The 23,466-nt window shown below is 53.6% G+C and overlaps 10 protein-coding genes across 10 annotated transcripts; 5 read left to right on the forward strand and 5 right to left on the reverse strand.

Annotated features, from left to right (window-relative positions):
* The first annotated feature begins 411 nt into the window (after positions 1–411).
* On the forward strand, positions 412–4,363 carry ASPACDRAFT_74187 (ribonuclease Z). Its single transcript, XM_020204142.1, has one exon. The coding sequence runs from the start codon at positions 419–421 to the stop codon at positions 3,953–3,955; it is 3,537 nt and encodes a 1,178-aa protein (XP_020060895.1). The 5' UTR covers positions 412–418; the 3' UTR covers positions 3,956–4,363.
* A 153-nt stretch (positions 4,364–4,516) lies between these two features.
* On the reverse strand, positions 4,517–6,700 carry ASPACDRAFT_1861236 (putative acid phosphatase). Its single transcript, XM_020197778.1, has 6 exons — positions 6,480–6,700; positions 6,409–6,421; positions 6,301–6,351; positions 6,040–6,226; positions 5,673–6,007; positions 4,517–5,607 (listed from the first exon to the last, which is right to left on the reverse strand). Exons 1-6 carry the CDS (start codon positions 6,567–6,569, stop codon positions 4,727–4,729), a joined length of 1,557 nt encoding a protein of 518 aa, XP_020060896.1. The 5' UTR covers positions 6,570–6,700; the 3' UTR covers positions 4,517–4,726.
* A 955-nt stretch (positions 6,701–7,655) lies between these two features.
* ASPACDRAFT_109282 (GTR/RAG family Ras-related GTP-binding protein) lies at positions 7,656–9,461 on the forward strand. Its single transcript, XM_020195371.1, has 4 exons — positions 7,656–8,090; positions 8,145–8,246; positions 8,297–8,980; positions 9,037–9,461. Exons 1-4 carry the CDS (start codon positions 8,077–8,079, stop codon positions 9,182–9,184), a joined length of 948 nt encoding a protein of 315 aa, XP_020060897.1. The 5' UTR covers positions 7,656–8,076; the 3' UTR covers positions 9,185–9,461.
* A 412-nt stretch (positions 9,462–9,873) lies between these two features.
* On the forward strand, positions 9,874–10,740 carry ASPACDRAFT_38116 (putative heme/steroid binding domain protein; the record flags this gene model as incomplete). Its single annotated transcript, XM_020200397.1, has 2 exons — positions 9,874–10,125; positions 10,204–10,740. 2 exons carry the CDS (start codon positions 9,874–9,876, stop codon positions 10,738–10,740), a joined length of 789 nt encoding a protein of 262 aa, XP_020060898.1.
* Positions 10,741–12,229: 1,489 nt separating this feature from the next.
* Positions 12,230–14,337, reverse strand: ASPACDRAFT_109287 (uncharacterized protein). Its single transcript, XM_020195372.1, has 3 exons — positions 13,955–14,337; positions 13,076–13,905; positions 12,230–13,023 (listed from the first exon to the last, which is right to left on the reverse strand). The coding sequence occupies exons 1-3, from the start codon at positions 13,974–13,976 to the stop codon at positions 12,406–12,408; spliced, it is 1,470 nt and encodes a 489-aa protein (XP_020060899.1). The 5' UTR covers positions 13,977–14,337; the 3' UTR covers positions 12,230–12,405.
* Positions 14,338–14,655: 318 nt separating this feature from the next.
* Positions 14,656–16,376, forward strand: ASPACDRAFT_21141 (tRNA-dihydrouridine synthase family protein; the record flags this gene model as incomplete). The annotated part of the gene is made up of 2 exons (XM_020199003.1): positions 14,656–14,826; positions 14,916–16,376. The coding sequence occupies 2 exons, from the start codon at positions 14,656–14,658 to the stop codon at positions 16,374–16,376; spliced, it is 1,632 nt and encodes a 543-aa protein (XP_020060900.1).
* A 290-nt stretch (positions 16,377–16,666) lies between these two features.
* ASPACDRAFT_109289 (CENP-X/MHF2 family protein) lies at positions 16,667–17,511 on the reverse strand (the record flags this gene model as incomplete). The annotated part of the gene is made up of 2 exons (XM_020195373.1): positions 16,667–16,714; positions 16,795–17,511. Coding segments are annotated over 2 exons (765 nt in total), but the record flags the coding sequence as incomplete, so codon positions are not given.
* Positions 17,512–19,207: 1,696 nt separating this feature from the next.
* Positions 19,208–20,434, reverse strand: ASPACDRAFT_1851542 (MIF domain protein; the record flags this gene model as incomplete). Its single annotated transcript, XM_020197204.1, has 2 exons — positions 19,208–19,918; positions 20,000–20,434. 2 exons carry the CDS (start codon positions 20,432–20,434, stop codon positions 19,283–19,285), a joined length of 1,071 nt encoding a protein of 356 aa, XP_020060902.1. The 3' UTR covers positions 19,208–19,282.
* Positions 20,435–20,719: 285 nt separating this feature from the next.
* ASPACDRAFT_38121 (DUF504 domain-containing protein) lies at positions 20,720–21,265 on the reverse strand (the record flags this gene model as incomplete). Its single annotated transcript, XM_020200398.1, has 2 exons — positions 20,720–20,985; positions 21,052–21,265. The coding sequence occupies 2 exons, from the start codon at positions 21,263–21,265 to the stop codon at positions 20,720–20,722; spliced, it is 480 nt and encodes a 159-aa protein (XP_020060903.1).
* A 901-nt stretch (positions 21,266–22,166) lies between these two features.
* Positions 22,167–23,389, forward strand: ASPACDRAFT_56031 (MIND complex subunit MTW1; the record flags this gene model as incomplete). Its single annotated transcript, XM_020203083.1, has 3 exons — positions 22,167–22,220; positions 22,366–22,692; positions 22,760–23,389. The coding sequence occupies 3 exons, from the start codon at positions 22,167–22,169 to the stop codon at positions 23,387–23,389; spliced, it is 1,011 nt and encodes a 336-aa protein (XP_020060904.1).
* Positions 23,390–23,466: the final 77 nt, after the last annotated feature.

Below are 23,466 nucleotides of genomic sequence, written 5' to 3' on the forward strand. Positions count from 1 at the left end.
CCGGCGTCCTTCTTTAGTTCTAAGACTTTAAGACTAAAGACTATGACTGCCAAAGGTCTGACGCATGTTCATTAGTATTCATTCTTGCTTTTGTTCCACACTGGCTTCACTCCGACTCCTTAGGAGGCCGACCGCCAGCGCTTCCCCACGAGTTGGCTTCACGTCAATATCTCCTCCCTCTACCATTCTTCCTTCCATCGTACGCCTCCGGAATACTCGCCACTTATACTACTCCCAACGACTTCATCCGGCTCTTCGATCAAACCTCAGATACAGAAGTCTAGTCGAACCAAGGCATCTCCTCCCCGTTCCTCGCCTCGTTGATCCCGGATCCACTCACCAGTACATTTTCTACGAGCACCAAGACAATCCAATCAAGGGCTTCACTTCAGACCCCTCGATAGACAAAGTCAACCCCATGAAGTACTACTATCAAGTGGTAACGACGCCGACGGCCGACACCCCGGGCAGCGCGGTCGTTCTCAACTTCCCCGATAAACGCTACCTCTTCGGTCAGGTCGCCGAAGGAACGCAGCGAGCATGCGCGGGAACGTCGGTCAAGTTCGGTCTCATGACCGACATCTTCCTCACGGGCCGGTTGGAGATGAACAACGTGGGAGGGCTGTTCGGTGTCATCCTCACGCTAGCCGATGGACTGGCCAGCGCAGCAGCCAATTTATCGGAGAAGCAGAAGAAGAAAGAGGCAGACGAGCGGCAGCAGAGGCCGAAGCAGGACCCCGCTGCGGGGAAGGCAGGTGGACTGCCTATTTCATACCCGGGATGCAAGCGGATCGCGCAGAGAGGGACCCTGACGGTTCACGGCGGGAAAAACCTCACGCACCTGATGGCTACTGCGCGCAAATTCATCTTCCGCCAGGGTCTACCCATGTATATGCAGGAACATGATGGGGACAGCCTGGCTGAACAGCGTGGGGGTTTCCCAGACCCATACGAACAACCGACGTGGTCAGATCAGAATATCAAGGTCTGGATCATGGCCGTGAGCCCTGAGTCTCAATCTCAGTCCAAGGGCAAGCGCACAAGGAAGCGCAGCCACGAGGAGTTTCGCGAGGAGGACAAAGCTGGGGTCGAGGAGGAAAAGGCTGCAGCGCTAGCCGATCAGGTTATCAGACAAAATGTGGTATCGAACATGTTTAATTCAACATGGAAACTGGATGCTTTACATGAGACTAAATTAAAAGACGTGCAGATGCCCGGGCTCATCTTTGTCAGGGACCCGGTAACCAAGGATTTGCGACGGTACACCGGCCCGGCTCCTGGAGGCCGCACGCCGGTTCCTGACATTACCGTGCTGGTGCGCAAACCTTGGCCTGGTGCCAATGTGGAGAGGATTCCTCCCGTGTCTTGGAACGAAGAGGCCATCTCTTACATCGTCCGGAACCACAACATCAGAGGGAAGTTCGACCCTCTCAAGGCTCAGGCTCTGAAGGTCCGTAAGGGCCCCGATTACGCCAAGCTGACTAGAGGTGATAGCGTTATCTCAGAGGATGGTCAGATTATCACGCCCGATATGGTTCTTGATGAGGAAAAGGTTGGCAAAGGTGTCGCAATCATAGATTTGCCTTCGCCAGCCTATGTGGAGAACCTGGTCAACCGCCCTGAGTGGGACTCACCTACGGCGGCCTTGAATCTGGAAGCTTTCATCTGGATCCTGGGCCCAGGTGTGGGAGATCACCCTAAGCTTCGCACATTCGTCGCGAAGATGTCGCACTGCACGCATACGGTCTCCAGTCCCGATTACTGTCCCGATTACCTGGCCATGAAAGAGGTTGCCGAGTCGACGGTGCAGATGGCCATGGTCAGGCCCGACAACTATGCCCTGCCTGTCTATGACAATGTGACTGTTCCACAACCCAGGCTCCTCAATGAAGCAGTGGTCCCATCGAACGAACGTGCCCCCTTGCGACCTCTAAAGCCGGGCCTGATTATCAACATGGAGCCCACTTTCGAGGTCGATGAATCTGAGGTTACTCCTCAGTATGATCCCAGTAATGCCCAGGAAAAGTTGCCGAAGGCCGTTGAGGCTCGAATGAAAATAATTTCTGGACAGGAAGAAGCTCCGGAGTTCCAGGATAAACTGGCAGCGTTCCGCAAGGACCTTCCTGGTGCTGACGTCGAAATCATCACTCTGGGAACTGGGTCATCTGTACCATCCAAGCATCGAAATGTCTCCAGCACGCTCATTCACGCACCAGGCAATGGTTATTACTTACTCGACTGCGGCGAGGGCACTCTTGGACAGCTCAAGCGCGTCTTTGGACCTGAGGCATTGCGCGAAGTTTTCCAGAATATGCGGATGATTTGGATCAGTCATCTCCACGCTGACCACCACCTTGGTATTGCGAATGTGATCAAGGCCTGGTATCAGGCAAATTATCCCAATGGTGTGTCACGGACCGACGTGATCGAGGAAGACATGTCCAAGATTCTACGGGATAAGCGCCTGTTCGTTGTATGCGAACAAATGATGACTACTTGGCTCGAGGAATATGCCAGTGTCGAGGATTACGGCTTCCAAAAGGTGACGGCTTTGAGCGCTTTTCCCGAACAGATCCGAAGCGGTATTTTCGAGACATCATTTGCCTATCGTCACTGCCGCGCCGACGGTACCTTCCCTGGGCAACGGGAGGCGCAATCTCAACCCAAGACAACCAGGCTCCGATTCCAGGATGATTCGGACCCCCTCTCGGCTCTTCTCCGTGAAGCCATCGGCCTTTCCGACATCCTACCGTCCCGAGTTTCACACTGCCGTGGATCCATGGCTGTGACCCTTGTGTACCCCGATGGCTTCAAGCTTTCCTTCTCCGGCGACTGCCGTCCTTCGGAGAACTTTGCAGCTACAGGCCGCGGCTCGACGGTTCTCATCCACGAAGCCACTTTTCAAAACGACATGGCGGGGAGCGCGATAGCTAAGAAGCACTCCACGTACGCCGAAGCCTTGGAAGTCGCGCGTCAGATGCAAGCCCGGGCCCTCCTCCTCACCCATTTCAGCCAACGCTACCAGGGAAATGTCGCAATGAACAACGGCCAGTCTTCGCAGAAGGCCCAGGACGAACCAGGTTCGAACAGCTCTGCCAGCCTGCGAACCAAGGACGTCCCTGATGATGAGGAAGGGCTGGTTGAGGAGAGCAACCCCCAGCTTGAGGGCTCGAACGAAGACACCGGCGGCGTGATCATTGCCAAGCCCAGCACCCAGTACAACGGGCCCCACGTCAACGCCTTTGACTACATGCGCCTCCGTGTCGGAGATTTCCCCGTCCTCCAGGCTTATGTACCGGCCATGGAGACGCTGTTTGCGATCCTGGAGAGAGCTGCAGCGGAATCTGCGGAGAAGGCTCAGCAGCAGAAGCCGGCAAAGAAGCAGAATTCGAAGTTGAAGCCGGCCAACAAAAAGATTGAAAAGACCGGAAAGGCTGGAAAGGCTGGAAACTCTGGAAACTCACAGAGAATTGGAGATAGGGGTGCCAACCGTTCCCGCAAGGCTTCCGCCTCCGCGGCGGATGAGAAGGATGTGGTCGCAGAAGCTGGAACGGCTCAGGAAGATGGAAACCCTGGAATTACAAGAAGTGTTGGGATAAGAGTTGAGAAGGCTGTCAACCGTGCTCTCACAGCTTCGGCCTCCTCAGCCGACAAGATGGAGATTGAAACGAGTGCCAACAGAGCCGAAAGGGCTGAAAAGCGCGCTGCCAGACATGCTGCCAGAGCTTCCTCCCCCCCAACCGACGAGTCCGATGAGGATCGCAACGCCAGAAGAGCTAACCGGGCTGAAAAGCGCGCTGCCAGACGCGCTGCCAGAGCCTCCGCCTCCGCCTCCTCGGCCGATGAGATGGAAGTGGACTCGGAAGCAGGAAAAGCCAGAAGATCTCGCAGCCCTAGAAGAGTTACTGCCAAACGTGCCGGCAAGACTTCCGCCTCCTCCGCTGATGAGATATAAGTGGACACCGAAGCGGGAAAAGCTAGAAGATCCACCAGCCCTAGAAGAGCTACTTCCAAACGTGCGGGCAAGGCTTCCGCCTCCTCAGCCTCCGAGACGGACAAGGACGCCAAAAAGCCCGGGGCGCGTTCGAGGTTGAAGTCGCGTGCTAGTGGGGATGAGAGCGAGTGAGAGCCATGAGCGGTGTTGAGGGAGATGCAATGTCAGTCCTAGGGCTATGGCATCCATTCAGTGCATGAAGAGTGCTTGTTTACAGGTCCGACCTCGGCTGTTCCTTAGGTATGGGTTGGGCTTTGGGAGAAGGGAGAGATTATAGCATTTATGCTTATAGATACCAGGTCTCGTTGGGGGTGTACTGTACATAGTTCACCTGTATGTAGTATTGTAAATTGAGGAGACAAAAAGTCCGGGTTCTTCTTCACTTGAATACGCATGAGCTATAGTGGGCTTCATTTCTTCCTCTCGGTTGACAACCTCTTATCGTATAACTCCTAGTTTCCCCGATAGAGCATGCACGTGGGGAAGTTTCTTGAAGCTTTACCAAAAAATCATTAATCTATACCCTCAGGGACCCAGTTCTTCCCCCATCCTATATAACACACACTCGGAGCGTCTCTTCAGGTCCCCCCGTCTCTCTAGCAAGATTTCCTACCATACCTGGTCAATCAATATAAGCAAAATTCCTTCATGTACACTAGTACCTCCACCACCACAAAAACTCTACATGATCCACCAAAAACGGTTGTACTTTTTTCCCTACGTTATGGTTTCTCATACTCCAGCGGGAACCTTCTCGCGGTCATCCTTGCCGAACAGCCCCTCCCCAAGGTTCTGCATGCACTCCTCGCCCCAGTTCTGCGGCGTGAACTTGTCAACGATCTCCTTGAAGGCATCCAGCGTGCAGAAGGTCTCATCGCCGGGGAGGTGGTTCTCGGGCTTGGCGGCACAGCCGGGGACGCGGACGATGCGGTCGTTGTAGCGGATGCGGACGTAGTGGGTGCGGAGGGATTGGCGGGCAGAGTCGGGGAGGGCGGCGAGGGGGACGCGGTCGGTTTCTGGTTGGGACTTTGTGGAGGAGGAGGGGAGGAGGGAGAGAAGGGAGGAGCTTCCGCTTTCACTGGCGGCGGCGGCGGTGGTGGTGGTGTTGTCGTTGTCGGAGGCTTTGGAGAAGAGTTCGATGGCCACGGAGGAAGTGAAGGGGGGCCATTTGCTGTTTCCGAAGGCGCCGACACTGCTCAGGATGGCGGCCAGGGTGGTGTCGTGGCAGCCGCTCATGGCGAACTTGATGGCTTGGCTTTGGCGGTGGTTGGTGGCGGCCTCGCTGCGCCAGCCCCCGGGGGCGACGGCCGTGCTGACCATGCGGTCGACGACATCCCCCATCAGCGCGCCGATGCCCAGCTTGCGGTACTCCACGCTGTCGGTGTAGCCGGAGTACCACTCGTCCACGGCGATGCGGTCCATGTACTCGCGGGCTTTGGTGTCGTAGAACTCCTTGGGGAGGCGGGTGGCGGGCCCGTGGGCGTCAGTGGCGTTGACGGTGTCCATGATACCGGAGAGGCGCGGGTGGGAGTCCACGGCGACGCGGGGGGAGGTGTCGGGCATCCATTTGGACCACAGCTTGTTCAGGTACTCCATTTCGTCGGTCTCGTTCCCTGTTGGTGGTTAGGGTGGGTTATCGACGGGCAACGAGACGGTATAGGAGAAGAGTTTTACGTACATCGAAGTGCGGCCCTGTCCGCGAATAGTCGGGAGAGTTGTCTAAAGCGACGGCAGTTGCCCTCGTTGGGGAACAGTGTCTCTTCCGATACGGATCGTCCTACGATCACAGGGGGCGGGAAGTCCTGGGTGCGGGCATTGGGGGGATATAGGCCCCAGAAGGCTTGTTGAAGGGACTCGAGCGCACGGGGAATGGGTGTCGCACGGAGGTACATGTCCTCAGTGTCAGATTTGATCTTGGGCAAGAAGCCGAGCTGGTCGACGTAGAGATGGCGGAGGCGCTGGCCCAGTGCATAGGTTGTCTCGCGTCCTTTGTCGGTCAATTCGCCGTGTAGACTGTTCCAGACGGTCAGCAGGGCTTTCCCAACCCTAATTCCGATCTCACTTGCCAGATACCGTCCACCTCACCCGATGCGCCGACTGCAGCGACGGTTTCATCCTTGCTGCCGAAGGACTCGTGTTTCCGACGCCATTGGAATCCGTTCCAGGTTGTGAGGTCCTTATTGCTCGCGGCCATCTGGAGCATCTGGCGCGCGACGGTGCAGTATGACCAATCTATACGAAGGTGGACAGAGATCGTCAATTGAATTGTTCCTAGAAGAGGTACTGGTTCCAGGAGGTCGACGTACATGGGGCGAGTCCTGCGTTTTGGAATCGCGAAGACACGGGTGTTCGTTCACCTGTACGTTAATTAGTGAATTGCCTGATCGAGTACATATCCAACGGTAAGTCCTTACCATGACGAAGGAACTGTCGCTCGTTATTAGTCTCCCGACCTTGTCTGAGGCGTTGCTTGGGTGCCACTCACTACTTGGACCAGTTGAAGCTTCAAGTCGCTGGGGTAGAGGCGCTCCAACTCCTCCTGGGAGTAAGGCTCGCGAGGTTTCAGGGTAGTCATGACGAGTTACTAGACAGCACTGATGTGCCCGACTCAGCTCGCAAACTCAATGGGAATAATAAGCAATGCGAGGAGAACAAAGGGAATGAAAACAGCTGCAGATGGATCGTCCAGCCTCGGCGAGTTGGCCGAGGCGGTGATGACGCATGAAGGCGGCCGGATGCGCCCCGACCAATAAAGCTGCCGCCATGTGTTGTGTTGAAACAAACATCACAAACATCCAACGGCTAGAACGGTTAGGGCGGCAACAAAGGCGGTATGAGATACGGAAGGCGGAAGCAATGGGCAAGAACCCAAGAAATGAGGTGAAGTTGTGCTGCCGGGCTTATCGATGCAACCCACCGCCGGTGTCTCTTTGCCATTGCTCGCTCCTGCTCGGCATTAACCCATCTGCTTCACCCCGCTGATACCCCCGCTGCCGCTCTGAGCATCCAGAACATTTGTTCGAGTAGATTCCCTGAGAACACGGGGTGATATACTTGCTAAGACTCATCTAAGACTGCACACGCGACACTCGTTGCATCCCAAGCACAGCCCGCTTATACTATCCGCTGCCGGATGGTGGATTCAACTGAATCTCCGCTGTGACCTCCTCTTGCCTTCTTCTATTCTACTGAACCATTGCGCCAATCATGGCTATCATTAACTGCTGAAATCTCACTTTTCTTGTGCATATATCACTTTCGACGGGTTTAGTCCACACTTTATAGTCCCTGTCGTCACCTGACCAGCTGCAAGTCCGAATTCAGGTTTATTGGCTGTACACGCGCACTTGGACTCGGTAGATGCATGGATTGCCCCGATCTCATCTTCTCATCTGCGACAGACATAAGTGACTACTCGGCTGATCTATCTACCGCTTCTCCGCCTCGCCTGTCGACTCAATTGTGGTGGGTCTAGATCGACGCTCCTTTCCTCGCTTGATGTGCAATATTTGACCTGGAAGTTGGTCTAACTTTCTATACAGTAATTCATCCCATTAATCAGCCATTGATAACGGCCGCTGCAGTATGGAGGTACGAGCTCTCTTTTCAAGCTTTCTCTCTACCCTGTCTCGATGTATCATCCCTGGCTAGACTTCGTGCTCCACGATTGGTTCATGTCCTTTTGTGACATTTCAGAGCCCTACGCATGTGTGGATCAGCACATAGCTGAGTAGTCATGGAGAGAATCTTAACTGCTCGGGGTGCTGTCTTGTTGTGACTGTCAGATGGAACCACGTGACCCGCGCAATTCCAGATGGCATTTAATGTGACCGTGGTGTGGTCGCTTAATAGTATGGTTTAAGGCCATTGCTATCTCCTTTGCATCCTTGGCTTGTGGTTCTTATGGCTCTGGCCGGCTCAGAAACGTCTTCGCATCATGTTTCCATATAATTCGTCTTCAATCATCCGGCTAATAGCATCTGTTGCAGAGTACTAGTCAATTCTTGCCTGAACAGGTCCAGGCGAAGAACGGCCAGCTTTCAACAAGTCAACCGCAAGATGCTAAGCCTCGTCTGATGCTAATGGGTCTCCGTCGGTGGGTGCCGGTTCTCTGTAAATCACCATAGCCACGAACCCTAATTCTCTACAGGAGCGGCAAATCTTCCATTGCTAGCGTTGTGTTTCACAAGATGCCCCCAAATGAAACGCTCTTCCTTGAGTCGACCACTCGGATACAAAAGGATTCGATCCAGTAAGCAACTAAATGGGTGCATAGTCTGACTCCGCTGACACGCTCAAAAGCTCCTTCATGGATTTCCAGGTCTGGGACTTTCCAGGTCAGCTCGAGTATCTGGAGCCATCTTTCGACCTCGAGAATATTTTCGGGAGTCTTGGAGCACTTGTTTGGGTCATTGATGCTCAGGATGACTACCTGGACTCCGTTGCACGTCTCAACCGCACCATCTTGACCGTACAGCAGTACTATCCCAACATCAATATTGAAGTCTTCATCCACAAAGTGGACGGACTTTCTGACGAGTACCGCACAGACACCTTCCAGGACATTGTACAGCTGATCTCCGACGAGCTAAGCGATGCCGGATATGAAAATGCTCCGGTTCACTACTACCTAACCTCGATTTACGACTATTCTGTCTTTGAGGCTTTCAGTAAAGTCATTCAGAAGCTCATTCCCAATCTCTCGACTCTGGAGAACTTGATCAACACGCTCGCCAACAACTGTGGCTTCGAGAAGACTTACCTGTTCGATGTCTTGAGCAAGATCTATATCGCATCCGACACTCGTCCCGTTGATATGTCATGCTACGAGATGTGCTCGGATTACATCGATGTGATTGTGGATATCTCCGAGCTGTATTCCTGGGACCATCCAGATCGCAAAGCCAAGGGTGAGCAAAATCAAGAAGCTGAGAGCCATGTGGTACTGCATGACGAAACAATGATACATCTGATGGAGATGAACAAGTATGCTGCCCAAATTCTTAATAAGTAATAAGGCGGTGGTAACTAACATCTGCTAGATACTTGTGCCTGGTTTCAGTGATCCGCAATCCAGAATCCAAGAGCAAAAAGGGTCTCATTGACATGAATTGCCGGACCTTCCAAGAAGCCCTCAACGATGTGTTTTCTCGCAGCTGGGAGCAGGAGCAGGAGCAGGAGCAAGTCTAACTTGATTATTTGGATTGGGGCTGTGTTTGATGCTGGATTATGGCCATAGCCGATTTGTATGTACTATCTTATATCGTCTATACCTGACTCGTGCTTGAGGTCTCTTGGTGGATTGTTCATGAGTACCTGGATGCCAGGTCAACACACGGCTTGTGTAGAGTTGTTTTGGTGAAGTGAACCTCCGGTAGTGATCACTTTGGACAATCAAGCATAGGCACAAATGGTAGCCTAATTAGAAACAAATATATTAAGATTATTACCACTTTTGCCGGTAGCCGGCCTAATATATGTTTCCGAATACGAACTGGTACGCCGGCGTACGCCAGGTATCAGATTCTCTCCTTCCAGTAATATCTGGCCCAGTTAATGCATTATTAATGGGCATAAAAGTAGTGGACGAAGCGGTACTGGCAATTTCCCCAGTCACACCATTGGCGAGGTGGAAACAAACTCAAACCGCGAGTGCGGAAAACCTCCCGCCAAACTGGAAACCACCTGTCATAAAATCATAAGATCAAAAGTTGCTCTTCCACTTCGACTTCCTACTATCGGCACACCCAATTTCTTGCATGATAGACTCTCTCTTTCGGGACAGAGTTTCAATGGCATCGGTTCAATAAACCACCTTTCCCATCCAGTACACCTACCTACAATAGAACCTCCGGCGAAGACCGACCACCACAGCCACGATGTCCGAAGTCCGCCAACGCCAGAAACCCAACAACAAGAGCACCACCAAAGCCGGGAGCAACAACAGCAACAAGAAACCCTCCAGCAGCAGCAAAAATGCCCGCGGCATCAGCATCCTCGACATCATCCGCGTGCTGGCCACGCTGGTGATCGCCTCATGCGGTCTGTCCTACTACATGACCTCCTCGGAATCCCTCCTCTGGGGCTATCGCCCATGGTTTACACGACTCCCCGTGCTCATGCGCTTCTTGGTGCGTATCCTCCCCCCCCCCCCTGCTCGACCCCTTTCCCTTCCTCTATCATCCCGAATACTGACAGCAGGAAAACAGCAAGGCCCCCTAACCCTGACCCCCGCCCAACTCGCCCTCTACAACGGCACCGACCCGACCCTGCCCCTGTACCTCAGCGTGAACGGCACCATCTTCGACGTCAGCGCCAACCCGCTCGTCTACGGGCCGGGCGGCCACTACAACTTCTTCGTGGGCCGGGACGCCACCCGCGCCTTTGTGACGGGCTGCTTCCAGGAGGACCTGACCTCGGACCTGACGGGCGTCGAGGAGATGTTCATGCCCATCGACGACCCCGCCGAGCTGGCCGCCCTCCCCTCGGGGGAGCGGAAGAAGCGCCACGAGCAGGATGTCCGCTACGCCCGGAGCCGCATCGACCGCGCCGTCGCGCACTGGCAGGGGTTCTTCCGGAATCATAAGCGGTATTTTGAGGTGGGGAGGGTGGTGGGGTTGGAGGAAGTGGTTGCTGCATCCAACAATAAGGAGGGTGGTGCTACGAGGGAGTTGTGTAAGGCGGCGAGGCAGCAGAGGCCGACGAGGAAGCAGGTGCTTGAGGCGCAGGCTGCTGGCAAGAGGTGATTTTGGTTGGGTCGTAGAAGTTGATGTAGTAGGGAGTATTGCCGTCATTATAGGTTGTTTATGTATAATCGAAAATATTGGTGGTCGTGTCGTGCAGTCGCTCAAGTAGCTGCCGATACGTATCCTACGCATATTCAATCCATACCCCAACGCATTTCACCCTACGACCAGAGAACAGATATTTGGAACAGATCATTTTTTGGTTGTTTTTAAGTCGAAAAATGATCTTCAAGTAGTCAATATCACCTGACGACTATTCAGATCACTTTCCCCGTCGAGAGCCAATCACGAGTTCTTGTTTCGTCCACACAGAGATTTTCATTTCTTCAAATCCGCTTTGATAGAGTTGATATCATTTCGTAGTACACACACACTTTGAAAAGTAAAAACAGGACGCGCGAGGAATTCATTTCATAGCGTCAAGACGTTTACTCGGCGGTGACGGCGCGGGCTGGAACAAAGAGAAAAGTATTCGTCAGCATTTCCCTGCACAAATACACCGAAGAACCCAGGGGGATGGAACATACTGTAGACGGTCATCTTGGAGTGGCTGACAACCTTCTTGATCTGGCCCTTCTCCTCGAGGTCAGCAAGGCACTGGCGGGCCAAGCTGCCGTTGATCTTGAGACGGTCGACCAGGGTGGCAACAGTGATCAGACGGTAGGACTGGACATCCTTGTTGAGGCGCTCAGCGACCTGCTTCTCAAGGACGACGGCGTGCTGGGCCTTGTCCTTAACTATAGACCGGGAGAAAAAATCAAGTCAGTTTTCTTGTACTCGAGTCAAAAGACGGTTTGCGTTGTGCGTGATGTCGCATCCTTCTCATCGTCGCTCTGTCGCCCTCGCTTGTCGTCGAAAACCTTTTTCTTTCCCTTTTCATGTCGAGTGTAGGCGACCGGCGACCTTTCTTTGCCATCGGATCGGGGAGAGGAGAGATGTGCTTGAGGAACGGGGGAGAGATGATGATAGCGTACCCTTGCCCTTGGACCACTTCTTTCTGGTAGGAGCCTGGTGAAAAGAGTATTAGCATTTCATGCTTGACTATAATATCGCAGAGGTTCCTGCGACTCGATATACCAAGTCGCAGGCGCGCAGTCTAACTCACCATTTTGACGATCTGATGTAGCTGTTCGACGGAGGAGAGCTGCACAACAGAGCGAACGGCCGGAAACTTGAGTGCCCAAGTGCGAAATTCGAGTGGGGGATGACTCAGCGTCACGTGGGCTCTAACCCTAAACCCTGGACGGGCGGCCGCCGCCCTCGGTTAGCTGCGATGGCCAGGGGAGCCGCTGCCATTGGCTGCGGGAAGACTGGCTCTGGCCTCATCTACTATGTAGTAGATTATTCTTGGCAGGATGATGTAGATAAACCACTTCTAAAGTTATGGCAGGGAAGTTTGGAGTGCTGCTAGATGTCTGAATTATCCATCGCTCGCTTTTCCACTGCTAGCCAAGCTGGAAACACCAAGTCATATTACTGGTCTCAGAGTCCACGCTCAATTAGAGGTTCCGTATTGATAACGATTAGATACTAACTATACAATGCTTATACTAGAACACGTCAAGTTGACCACTTTCCAAAGTCGCTCAGTCGCTCAGAAAGCCGAACACAGTTTCGTAAAGCATAGATCATCACGCCATAAGTCCAAATGTCCATCCATCCGGATCAGCGGCTCGCCGACGGACCAGAGCCGCTCGAGGCGAGCTTGCCATGGATTGTATGAAGGACATGGAACTGCGGCTCTTCATCAACCCCTTCAATGTAGCCAAGCACATAGTCCTCGGGTGTCCCGAACCAGAACCTTGAGTCCTCATCTTCATCTGTCGCCATCCATCTCGCATCGTACTTGCCGGTCTCAGTCCGAGGGATAGGTATGCGGACTGTGAGAGGCTGACTATAGGGTGACCAGTAGCGGACGGCAGAGTATCCGGGGTTCGCAGTGGTGATGAGTAGTTGTGCCTTGGTAGGATGCCATACCACTTGCCTGACGTTGTGCTCGTGGACCAGAGCAGACAGAAGGACTGGCGTGGACTCCAGGTCCCAGATCCAGACAATGTTTGGCCGTGTTTGATCGACAGTGCTGAGAAGCGCGCCACTAGCACTGAACGCCATGATCATTACACCACGGGGCGGGCCAGAGACTTCCGCGTTGGCACCAAACGCCGAAGAGCTCGACGCCTCAGCATACTCCAGCGTTCCGTCTTCAGTCGGTCGCTCTCTCCAGATACTGGGCGAGTTCTGTTCAATCTGGAACACGTGTGAAAGAGTCGTAGAGCAGGAAAACTGACTTGGTCAGCATGTCAATCCAGGTAGTTGAGCACAACGTAAGCCTTACAGTTGTACTTTTCAAAAGATCCACAGATCCATCCACCTTCCCGATAGCTAGAACCTCAGAGACCCCACGCGCACTCGAAACCGGACTCCATTCGATACTTCGAACACCCAAATCAAAAGAGCTATCCAATCCCGGTAAGCCCGTATACGTTCGGAAAAGCTGCCCGTCGGCCGTGAAGATGAGGACTCTCGTGCCCGCACTCGCAGCATCCCACACGGCGATCCACCTCCCATCCGAACTCCACTTCAGACCCTGGGCATCCACCGTCGGCAAAATTGCCCGGCCGATCAGCTCGTACGACCCAAACTCGTGAATCGTCAGGAGATCAGCAGCATCTGGCTTGAGGAGGACCGCCAGCTGCCTCGTTTTCGGTCGGTACCCGAAACCATTGGTGGTCGAGAACTTGGGCGCTTTGATAATCTGGCTGCGGCCGGTGTCCAGCCCAAAAATGGTGATCTTAGTGTTCCAGGCATGGAAGTAAATGATTTCATTCTCGTCGCCGCCGAAGTCGATGTAGGTGGCACCGGGCTCGATGCTCTCGATCTCCGCGTGCAGCTGCAAAGAATTCAACCGCCAGACGGAGACACGGGTGTCACTGGCACACAGCAGGCGTCTCTCCGGGAGACTCACCCCTCCGTAGGAATGTGTGCTTGATGGCAAGACAGGCTTGGAGCGGGAGAATTTGAGGGATCTCGAGGCATTCTCTTTGAGCCTCACAACTTGCACTTCCTTGAAATCCGAAGAAGTGGGGTTGAGATGGACCGCCAATTCTCTGCCATTCAGCTGTGCAACATAGTCACCATCCTCAGAGAATGCGATGGAAGGAGATACTATAGCAATCAGTATAAAGTGGTTGCCGGGGTTTATGCCTCAACTTACCACCCGACCCTGCGGCGTCCATTGTTGATAATCCGTAAATAAGTAGAGTCTGAAAGCTTTGAAGCAGGGTGCAGATATCTGGGGACTTGAATTAACTCCCTAGACCCTGGGCATACTACCATCTGCCTACTTCAGCTCTTCGCGCTCGATACTGCCGATGTTTCTTTGATAAACATATCGAAGGTTTCTCCCCAAACATAAACCCACTCGCGGAAAAGCGCTAACTAAAGCCTCATTATTGGATTATGTAAGCTCTAGCATAGTTGCATTGCTTGAGGCACGACTGGCACATTCACAAAAGAACAAGAAGTGTGACAGAGATCAGTTGCTAGGCAGGTCCCTGACCACCTTGCTCAACATTGTCCGAGAAGTAAGGAAGTCTATTTTGACGATGTAATCATGCAGGTCGCCTAAAAAGTGATACGTCAATTTGGTTCATGTCGCTGGATAAGATAAGAGGATCAACCTTGTTCCGCCCCGAGATAAATTATCGGTGGAAAAAAGATGCCCGCCATCCGCTCTTGTACCCCAGGTCTCGCTATCTTGTTTCGATTGTATGCGTCTGACTTCCGACTGAAGTGTGATCCACTATATACATCCAAGCTTGCTACTGTTCAATTCTCAAAATAAAGCTTTTACGACTTCTTCCCCCTTGGCTGGGGCGAAACTTCTCTACAACACTGCGTCCCACCCCGCTGACAATGGCAACTCCCGAGACGGCGCCCGCGCCGCCGCAGAACAGCCTCGCCGACCAAAATGCGCCAGCCACCCTCACATCCGAACCGAAGACGAAGCTGCTCGGAAGAGACTTCTACAAGAGTATTGGGAGTCCGAAGTACATCATTGCGCCCATGGTAGACCGGTCTGAATTCGTAAGCTCGCCCTAACCCCCCCCCCAGTGCCTAGCCGCATCCCTACGCCAAATTTTGCCATAATCGAAAGCTAACACGGTTGGTGCAAGGCATGGCGCATGCTCACCAGGTCCTTCTTGCCCCCAGAGGAGCAGAAGCAAATCCTCGCCTACTCTCCCATGTACCACGCCCGCCTCTTCCGCGAACAGCCCAACGTGCGCGCGCAGCACTTCCACCCGACCCGCGCCGCCGCCGGCAAGGAGGGCGACGAGTCCCTCTTCCTCGACGGTAACCCAGCCATCGACCGACCGCTCTTCGTGCAGTTCTGCGCCAACGACCCGGATGACTTCCTCGAGGCAGCCCGCCATGTGGCGCCGTACTGCGACGCGGTGGATTTGAACCTCGGATGTCCCCAGGGCATCGCGAAGCGCGGACACTACGGGGCGTTCCTCCAGGAGGACTGGGACCTGATCTACAAGCTGATCAACCGCCTGCACACCGAGCTTCCCATCCCGGTCACCGCCAAGTTCCGCATCCAGGAGACCAAGGAGAAGACGCTGGAGTATGCGAAGATGATCCTGTCCGCCGGCGCGAGCATCATCGCCGTGCACGGCCGACGCAGGGAGCAGAAGGGCCACAACACGGGCGTGGCGGACTGGAGCTATATCCGCTACCTGCGCGACAACCTGCCTCCGGAGACGGTCATCTTCGCCAACGGCAACAATCTCAACTACGACGATCTGGACCGCTGTCTGGAAGCCACCGGGGCGGATGCCGTAATGAGCGCCGAGGGTAACCTGTCCGATCCGTCGATCTTCAGCAAGCCGCCTCCCGTCGGCAGCGAAGGCAGGGATTACTGGCGCGGCCGGGACGGAAAGGGCGGATATCGCATCGACGCCATGCTGCGTCGGTATCTGGATGTGCTCTACAAGTACGTCCTGGAGCAACCGGTCCCTGAGCGGAAGCCGCTGTATCTACCGTCCGACCCCGTGGAGGAAGAAGCCGCGCAGGATTTGGAGGCCGAGGAAGAGGATGGCCCACCCAAGAAGAAGCAGAAGCGCGAGAAGGGCAAGCGGGCGGCCTCCCCCAGTCTGGGAGTGATGCAGGGCCACCTCTTCCAGCTCCTCCGTCCCATGGTCTCCGTACACACCGACGTCCGCGACGCTCTGGCCAGATCGCGCCCCGGCGACATGGCCGCGTTCGAGCATGTCCTGACGCTCGTCGAGAAGGCCGTCAAGAAGGGCCTTCAGGAATACGAGGAGTTCCCCGAGCGCTTCGAGCGGTCCCCCGACGAGAAGCTGACGGGGTCCAAGGCGACTATCGCGGAATACGGCCGGCCCTTCTGGGTCTGTCAGCCGCATATCCGGCCCTTGCCGGAGGAGGCCGTCGAGCTTGGAGCTCTTACCGCCAAGGGGTCTGTGACCACCAAGAAGAAGCAGCAGCCCAACGGCACGACGGACGGGGCAGTCGAGGCGCCAGCCACCCCGGTTGCCGATGGGTCTGCCACTCCTTCTGGAGACTCGAAAACGGTGTCAGCCATGGCTACGCCCGATCCTTTGGTGAGCGGTTGAGAAATGAATTGACGTGATCTTGTTGTTTTCCGGAGTAATGGGAGGGAAAGTCATAGCATTTATACCCATCTCGGGCATAGCTTATTGTTGTTTCTATATTGCTTTTTTTAGACCGTTTAGAACTCGTCGATAGACCAGAGTATATAAAGAGTTCTGTTCGCTAATTTCTCTACAACAGAAGGATATCAAACAAATCAGGTATCTCGCATCACAAACCTACAACCCGTAAACCCAAACAACAAACCGTAACTCAACCCCCAAACTCCATTCCCCCAAAAAAGCCCCCACCCCTAAAAATCCATAACAAGCTGCGGCGCCAACTTCTCAAGATCCTCAACCTACACAGCTCATTAGCATACACCCTTACCGCCAAAGCCGCCCCCAACTCAACATGCAGAAGACAAAGGGGTTAACAAACCTCCAAAAACCCATCCCCAACACTGGCCCCCTCGCCGACGGCCTCGCGGCGCTCGAACGCGGCCCGCGCCAGCGCCTCCCGCACAAACACATCCACATACTTGGCGACGACCGTGTTGGCGTCCTTGGCCATCTTGGTCTTCGGGTGCTGGAAGTGGTGGTGCAGCAGCCGCGTCAGCAGCTTTGCGGGAATGACGGGCTCGCGCGTGACGATGTCCTCGGCGGGATCGGTGGTGTGCGTGATCTCTGCGAGGATGTAGTCCGGTTCCGGGGAGGAGGAGGGAGAAGCGGGCGTTTCGTTGTTGTTTGCGTTGGAGGTGTTGGAGGTTTGGGAGGCGGAAGGGGAAGCGGATGGCGTGGGGTTGGTTGAGTTTGAGTTTGAGCGAGAAGGGGATGTTCTTCGACGTTTGGAGCGTGGGTTGTTGGGGGGTTGCTCTTCTGCGTCCGAGGCGGAGGTTTCGTTGTCTGTGTCGGAGGGGGGAGGTGGGGGGAGAGTGGGTTTGTTGTTGGGTTTGGTGGTGGTGGATTGGCGGGTTTTGGAGGATGAGGCTGTGGTTGTGGTGGTGTTCTTTCGTGTCGGGTTGGGTTTGGTGGAGGATGAGGATGCTGTGGTGGTGGCTTTGGATCTGGGCTTGGATGATGCTGATGCTGATGCTGATGCGGCTGCTGCTGGGGCTGGGGCGGATGAGGAGGCCCGGCTTGGGGGGTTTGAACGGCAGTCTGCGCCGTTTCTGTGTGGGCTGTCTCTCGGGCGGCATTTTGTTGTCGGTGTAGAAGTAGAAGTAGCGCCGGCTGAGCTTTATTTGCTCGTCAGCTTATTTTGAAGGTGGTTTGTTCTGGTTGTGGTGGTTGAGATGCGGAGATGGCGTCGCGAAACACGTGCGTCGCGGAACTAAACGCGAGGTCATGTGATACAATCATGATCACTATCACTTCGATCATAATGGCAGGCTTTACTAGCAGTTGAATTTCGAATTGTTGGAAAAGGTGATTTTCTTCGGACTCGGAGTTGCATTAGGAGTCTCGGAATTTGTCTTTGTGAAGTGCATTTCACAGCTGGTTCGTTTTGACTACTAATCTGCCGCCACTATAGATACATATTTCCCTTTCCGGTCGATTACTAGGATGCACATTTAAATGCACGGTGACTTTTGCTTCACAGAATGATTCCACAACCCCACAGTACGCTTTCGGTGCCACTGACAGGATGAGATACTCAGCAGGTGTCTGATTCGGGCTACGAGGAAATCTATGAGGTCCCTAACAAGGCAATCATGCCAGAATTGAGTCATTGCATATCAACATAGTTCGAGAAAATTAAACAACTTTGAGGAAATTATCATCAAAAACACCAGCCAGACCACCAGTAAAGAACAGCCGAATGTAGCGCCTCATATCATGGTAACAAAGCATAGTCCCGAGCCGACGCATCCTTCGATTCCACCCCCTCCATCCTGCTGTCAGTCAGACCAAGCCAGAACCCAGTCTCATGTCTCCCAATCGATAACCGCAATGCAACACCCCGATAGACACACCATCACGGCTGAGGCTGTCTCACAACAGTAACCTCCAGCCCGGATCTCACCAGAATGTCCCTCGAATGAGCCCAATCCACCTCGAACAAGCCCGAGTTAAACTGACACGACCAGAGCCTTCCCAAGTTGATCCCCTCGTCACGGAGTTCATAGAGCTGTTTCTTCAGATCCGCGACCGCAAGTTCGGTATTTCCCAGCAAAATGTCGACCGGCGAGGTGGCTCTCCCATACTTGAACGACGTAAAGAGACAAATGATCCAGTGCTGATGCCCGCCGCTGGGCTCGTAGTCGCCGTGCTGGGGCGGGATGATGAGCGCAGTGCCTTCGGGCAAGCGGAGTCGGCGCGGACCTGTCTCGCCTGTGACGACCACTCTGTGTTGAGCGTATTGTAGTCTTGGCAGTGGGTACGGTAGACGATATAAGCATTGGGATACTGGAGATGATGGAATTATGTCAGTGATTTGGCCAGATTGAGATGGCAGGCTGGGGAGCATACTTTGTCTCGGAACTTTCTAGCAATCCCCTTGCCCCAATGGCCTTGACAGTTGCAAGCGTCTAGGATTCATCAGGATCAGATACTCCAGTCCGATGAGCACAACTTACGGATCAGTGCCGCTCCATCGGGGGCATCGAATAGATTGCCTTCTATCTCCAGGATACGTCCTTGGCCATATTCTGGCTCCATTTTGCGTAGTTAGATCCTTGGAATGCAAGAATGAGTGTGATCATAAACTGAAATTAGTAGAACAAGGTTGGTAGTGAAAGGGAGGTTATTGAGAGTTAAGGTAGAATGAGCTAAAGGAGAGGAAGAAACGGTTTTGATATTGGACCCCACTCGGTACAGCAGAACTACAAACAAAAAGGAAAGACAGCCAAACCAAGACAGAACCACAAGCAAATCACAGCACCAATTTGAACATCAAGCCAGACAAAGACCCAATCCAACGACCGGATTCACTGCTGGTCATTACCGTTATCCACCGGTGCAGGTTGACCTGCATCCTCACGGACTGCCGAAGAAAGAGAGCTTCTCGCCTTAGTGGTTGACCTGGACCTGGACTTGAACTTGAGTTTCTTCCCCTCCTTAGAGGTCTCGCTCCCGTGAGACTGATCCTCGGCCATGGATGCTGGCGACTTCTTCTCACTGAAATTCCACGAGGATGTTGTCGCCACAGAGATCGGAGCACTCTGCGTGCTACCGGATTTCAACTTTCGGCTCACAGTCCGAGAAATAGTTCGAAAAATCCCCGTGCCACGCTCCAGATTTGCCAACTGACCCATCACAGTCACTCCGTTGGTTGCAAGGTTCTCTTCCGGCATCGGAATGTATAAGATGATTCCGCGGTTCGGCGCTATGTTTAGAATCTTCTGGAGCTCCATCTGAATCAGAATGGTACTGCGGAGATTCATTATAGGCGCTATAAGAAACGGCAATGCAAACACCTTCATCAGGTACGCCGGCGTATTTGAGTTCCCGAAGTAAACACAAGCATCTTGCTGAATCGTGGTCATAATGTAGACCTCGGGCTTTTCAAGAATCTGTGCCATCCTTGTTGAGATCGTCGACGCCAGCGTGTCATCGTCCTTGACCTGAGGTTGAAATCAGTGTCCAGTTCAGATTCCACCCATCCTATACCCTGGCGAAGCAACGGGGACCAATTGAATGCTTACCCTGGTATTGATCTTGACCTCAACGACGGTCACAGCTTCGTGAGTAATCTGAGTTCTTGGGGAGGTCACCAGACCCCTGATATTGAACATCTCCTCGAAGTATTGACTTTTGGGACGCAGCACAGACTCTCCCTCAATACTCTTGCGTTCGAGATGTGTCGGCTTGACATCAGCAGGCACACCTGGCTTGACGGGGTACATCGGATGCTCATCGTCGTCCTTCTCCTCGAGGAACATGGACGGCCTCACAGGTGCCCTATCCAGTTTATTCTTCTGCTTCAAGGTCGCCTCGGAGATGGTTCTGGCACCGAGGGCTTGGAAGACCATGGGCGACTGGAGCACAGGAACCGTGGGGGAGATACTTGAAGAGGACGTGGACGGACCGCTATGTCTCTTGCGGAAGGAGAACTCGAATCGGCGACGTCTTGGAGTCATTGTGCTGCAGGGTACACTAATCAGCACAAGTAAACCGACAAAATGTCCTCGAGTCTGACTAGTGATGGGTGGCCTTGCACAAGTATGCACGAGTAAGTGGGAGTTCGAATTTGGCCCAGCGATTTCAATACAAATACTACGAGCTACTCGTCCTATTATGGAAGGCGCTACTAAACCCACGCGAAGAGGGAAGGTGGCTTCCGACGCCTACCTTGGGATATTTGCTTGTATCCGACAAGCCAGCTCCCGAGCATTCAAAGTACGTCCTCTTAAAAGTTGTTCCATTCAACTAAGAAAGCCCAGATAGTCAAAGGCCGAGTTCCCACTACAGAAGACCTTGTCAATCCTCCTCCTTCGATCCCACACAATCTCTTCATCCGACCGGCGTTTGATATGGAGGATACGATGTTGGGGGATGAACTCCTCGTGCGTCGTCTCTCGCTTCCACGTGCTGAAGCTGGCTTCTAGGCGTCCCTCGAATCGATCCTCATATACAATCACGAAATCATCACTATCGTAGTCTGGGTCCCATATTATGCGATTGATGACATCTTCAGTTCGAGTCTCAGTATAAAATCCCCTCCTTGGATGATGGAATCGGCTCAAATGGGACGTACCTGCAGCAGGTCGTAATCGATTCTCCACCGTCGCAGGTTTCTTGGGGATTTGGCGGGCGTGGATGGGCTTCTCTTGGAGGATGAGGGTTGCGACTCTCTCTGGAGAGCTTCGTCGGGATGAAGAACTTCTTCCTTTTGATAGCGAGATTAATGAAGGCGTAGTGTCCACAGTAGGAAGGACTTGTGAGACTTGCTCGGGAGCTTGGAGAGCCATGATTATCGGCATATGTGTACAGCTTCTAAGGACAAAAGAGGTTTGTATTGGAGGAATAATTTAATTGATACGGTTACAGCAGCGGAAGCTGGATTTTAATGATGAAGTAGAGATGTTGTTGATGATGGGGATCTAAATCCTGTCTAGGCAGCCTTCAGGCGGCATACAAATCTCACGTTAGCTGGAGGCGGACTGTCACCAGTGAGGAGGAGGGAGTTAGTGATATGCCATGTGCTAGGGCCGCAGATTCACGGAACTGATTCAGTTGAGTGATCCCTGGTTTCACATGGAGCCAATGGCTGGCTTGGTTCTTCGTACTGGTGACTCAAACCGTTGGTGGCGGAGCAGCTGATGGCACGAGTAAATGCTACATGACTCACTGCAGCTGTGCCAGGAGAACAGGATGTTCAATAGTGACAAATGGATCGGGAAACCTTGACACTGAGAACCCTGGAAAGAATAGAGAGGATCTGACTGAAACGAGCGACCTGACCTCCAGCTTTATTGATAGAGATTGAAAATGGTGACCCCCGAGAGGGAGATATAAGAGCCCCCAGCTGCCCGACAACGTTAACCCTTGGAGCGCTTGGGAAAAAGGTCACTTAATACTGGTCAACTTGATTTCCGAATTTGCAGATGACAGGGAGATTCTCAGTATTATCCCTGAAACTATCTTCTATCAAATTTCATCGTAGTAAAGCCCTGGAAATAGGCCTTTCCGCGTAGGTAAGAGGTAGAGTAGTTGTACGAAGTTGTGCCCGCTGTTCCTCCACCCGCAACTCCGCATCTTTGCACGCGCCGCGCCTGACGCGTCGACCGGCAAGAAAGCAAGACACAACCCCATCATCGACTTCTCTCTTTCCTCCACCCTAGCAGCAGATAGTGCGACTACCTGCCAGCCATGACAGACGCCACCACCTCCTTGCTCACCGAGCATTTCAGCTACACGCCTCTAGTAAGCAGAATCCCTTTCACCCCCCACCACAAAAAAAAACCCCATACACACGCGCGCGCGGGCGCCTCGACTTCACCACCAACACCCCCCTTCCCCAACCGGATCTAAAACTATGACTGACTTCCACACCCCCCACGAATTCTAGTCCCTCATCGACGACATCATCAACTCAATCAACAATCTCATCTACCAAGCCATCTCCAGCCTCGAAACCGGTCTCCTCAACACTCCACCTGAACGCCTCGGGTTCGCGCACGCCGCCAACGAGTCCACGATCCCGGACACCGACGAGGATGGCAACGTGATCTACCCGGAAGCGCAACTGGAGATTGAGAATGGCTTGCACCAGTTGGAGACGCTCCTGGAGGCGACCGTCGACAAGACGTTCGATAAATTCGAGCTGTTCGTCCTGCGGAACACGTTCAAGGTCCCCGAGGACCTTATGGGTTGGATCCGGTTGAAGCATTATGAGGTAAACAACTCGTCTATGACGAAACTTCTCGCCCTGTTTGGCTGACGCGCCGCTCAAAAAAACATAGAATCTTGACCTGAATCCCCCGGAAGATGCGCCCACGCCGGATACGATCGCCGCGCAGCGAAAGAAGCTCCTCGAGACCAAGAAGTTGAATCGGGCGTTGAAGCAGGAGAGCGCCCAGAACGACGCGATCATTGCGCAGTTACGGCAGATCTTGTCAACTAAGGACCCGAAACCGGACACTACGAAAGCGGGTGACGAGGCGGCGGTGCCATCAACTACGGCAAACACGACGAAAGATTTGGACTTGTCGTTCCTGACGTCGAGCGCTGCGGCGCGCCAGTTGCGCGTCGGGGCGGTGGCCGGATCTAATAAACAGCACACGCCCATCACCACGAACACTATGTTTATCCTGTCGCAGCTGCCCGCGCTGCAGGCGCTGATCAAAGAGCTCCGGCCCAAGCTGGCTACGCTGCAACTGTCGGAGGATAAGATGGAGGTCGACTCCAAGGCGGATGCGCGACGCGAATACATTGAGAGCAGAGTCAGGCTGCACCTGGAGCGCTCCGGGCAGCTGGCTGCCGGGAATGAAGTCAACCCGGTGCTTACGGGCCGCAGAGTCGACATTGCAGAAGCGCAGGCGCTGGAGTCTGTCATGGGGCTACTTGCGGAGGGTCAAAACAAATCCGCCTAATGGAGACGAACACAAACAAAGCAGCAAGTCTTCCCAGTGATGCACGTTTTATTCGGGGGAAAGTTACTTAAAAGCTT

The sequence above is a fragment of the Aspergillus aculeatus genome (assembly GCF_001890905.1).
Source record: "Aspergillus aculeatus ATCC 16872 unplaced genomic scaffold ASPACscaffold_1, whole genome shotgun sequence".
NCBI classification, from domain to species: Eukaryota; Fungi; Ascomycota; class Eurotiomycetes; order Eurotiales; family Aspergillaceae; genus Aspergillus; species Aspergillus aculeatus.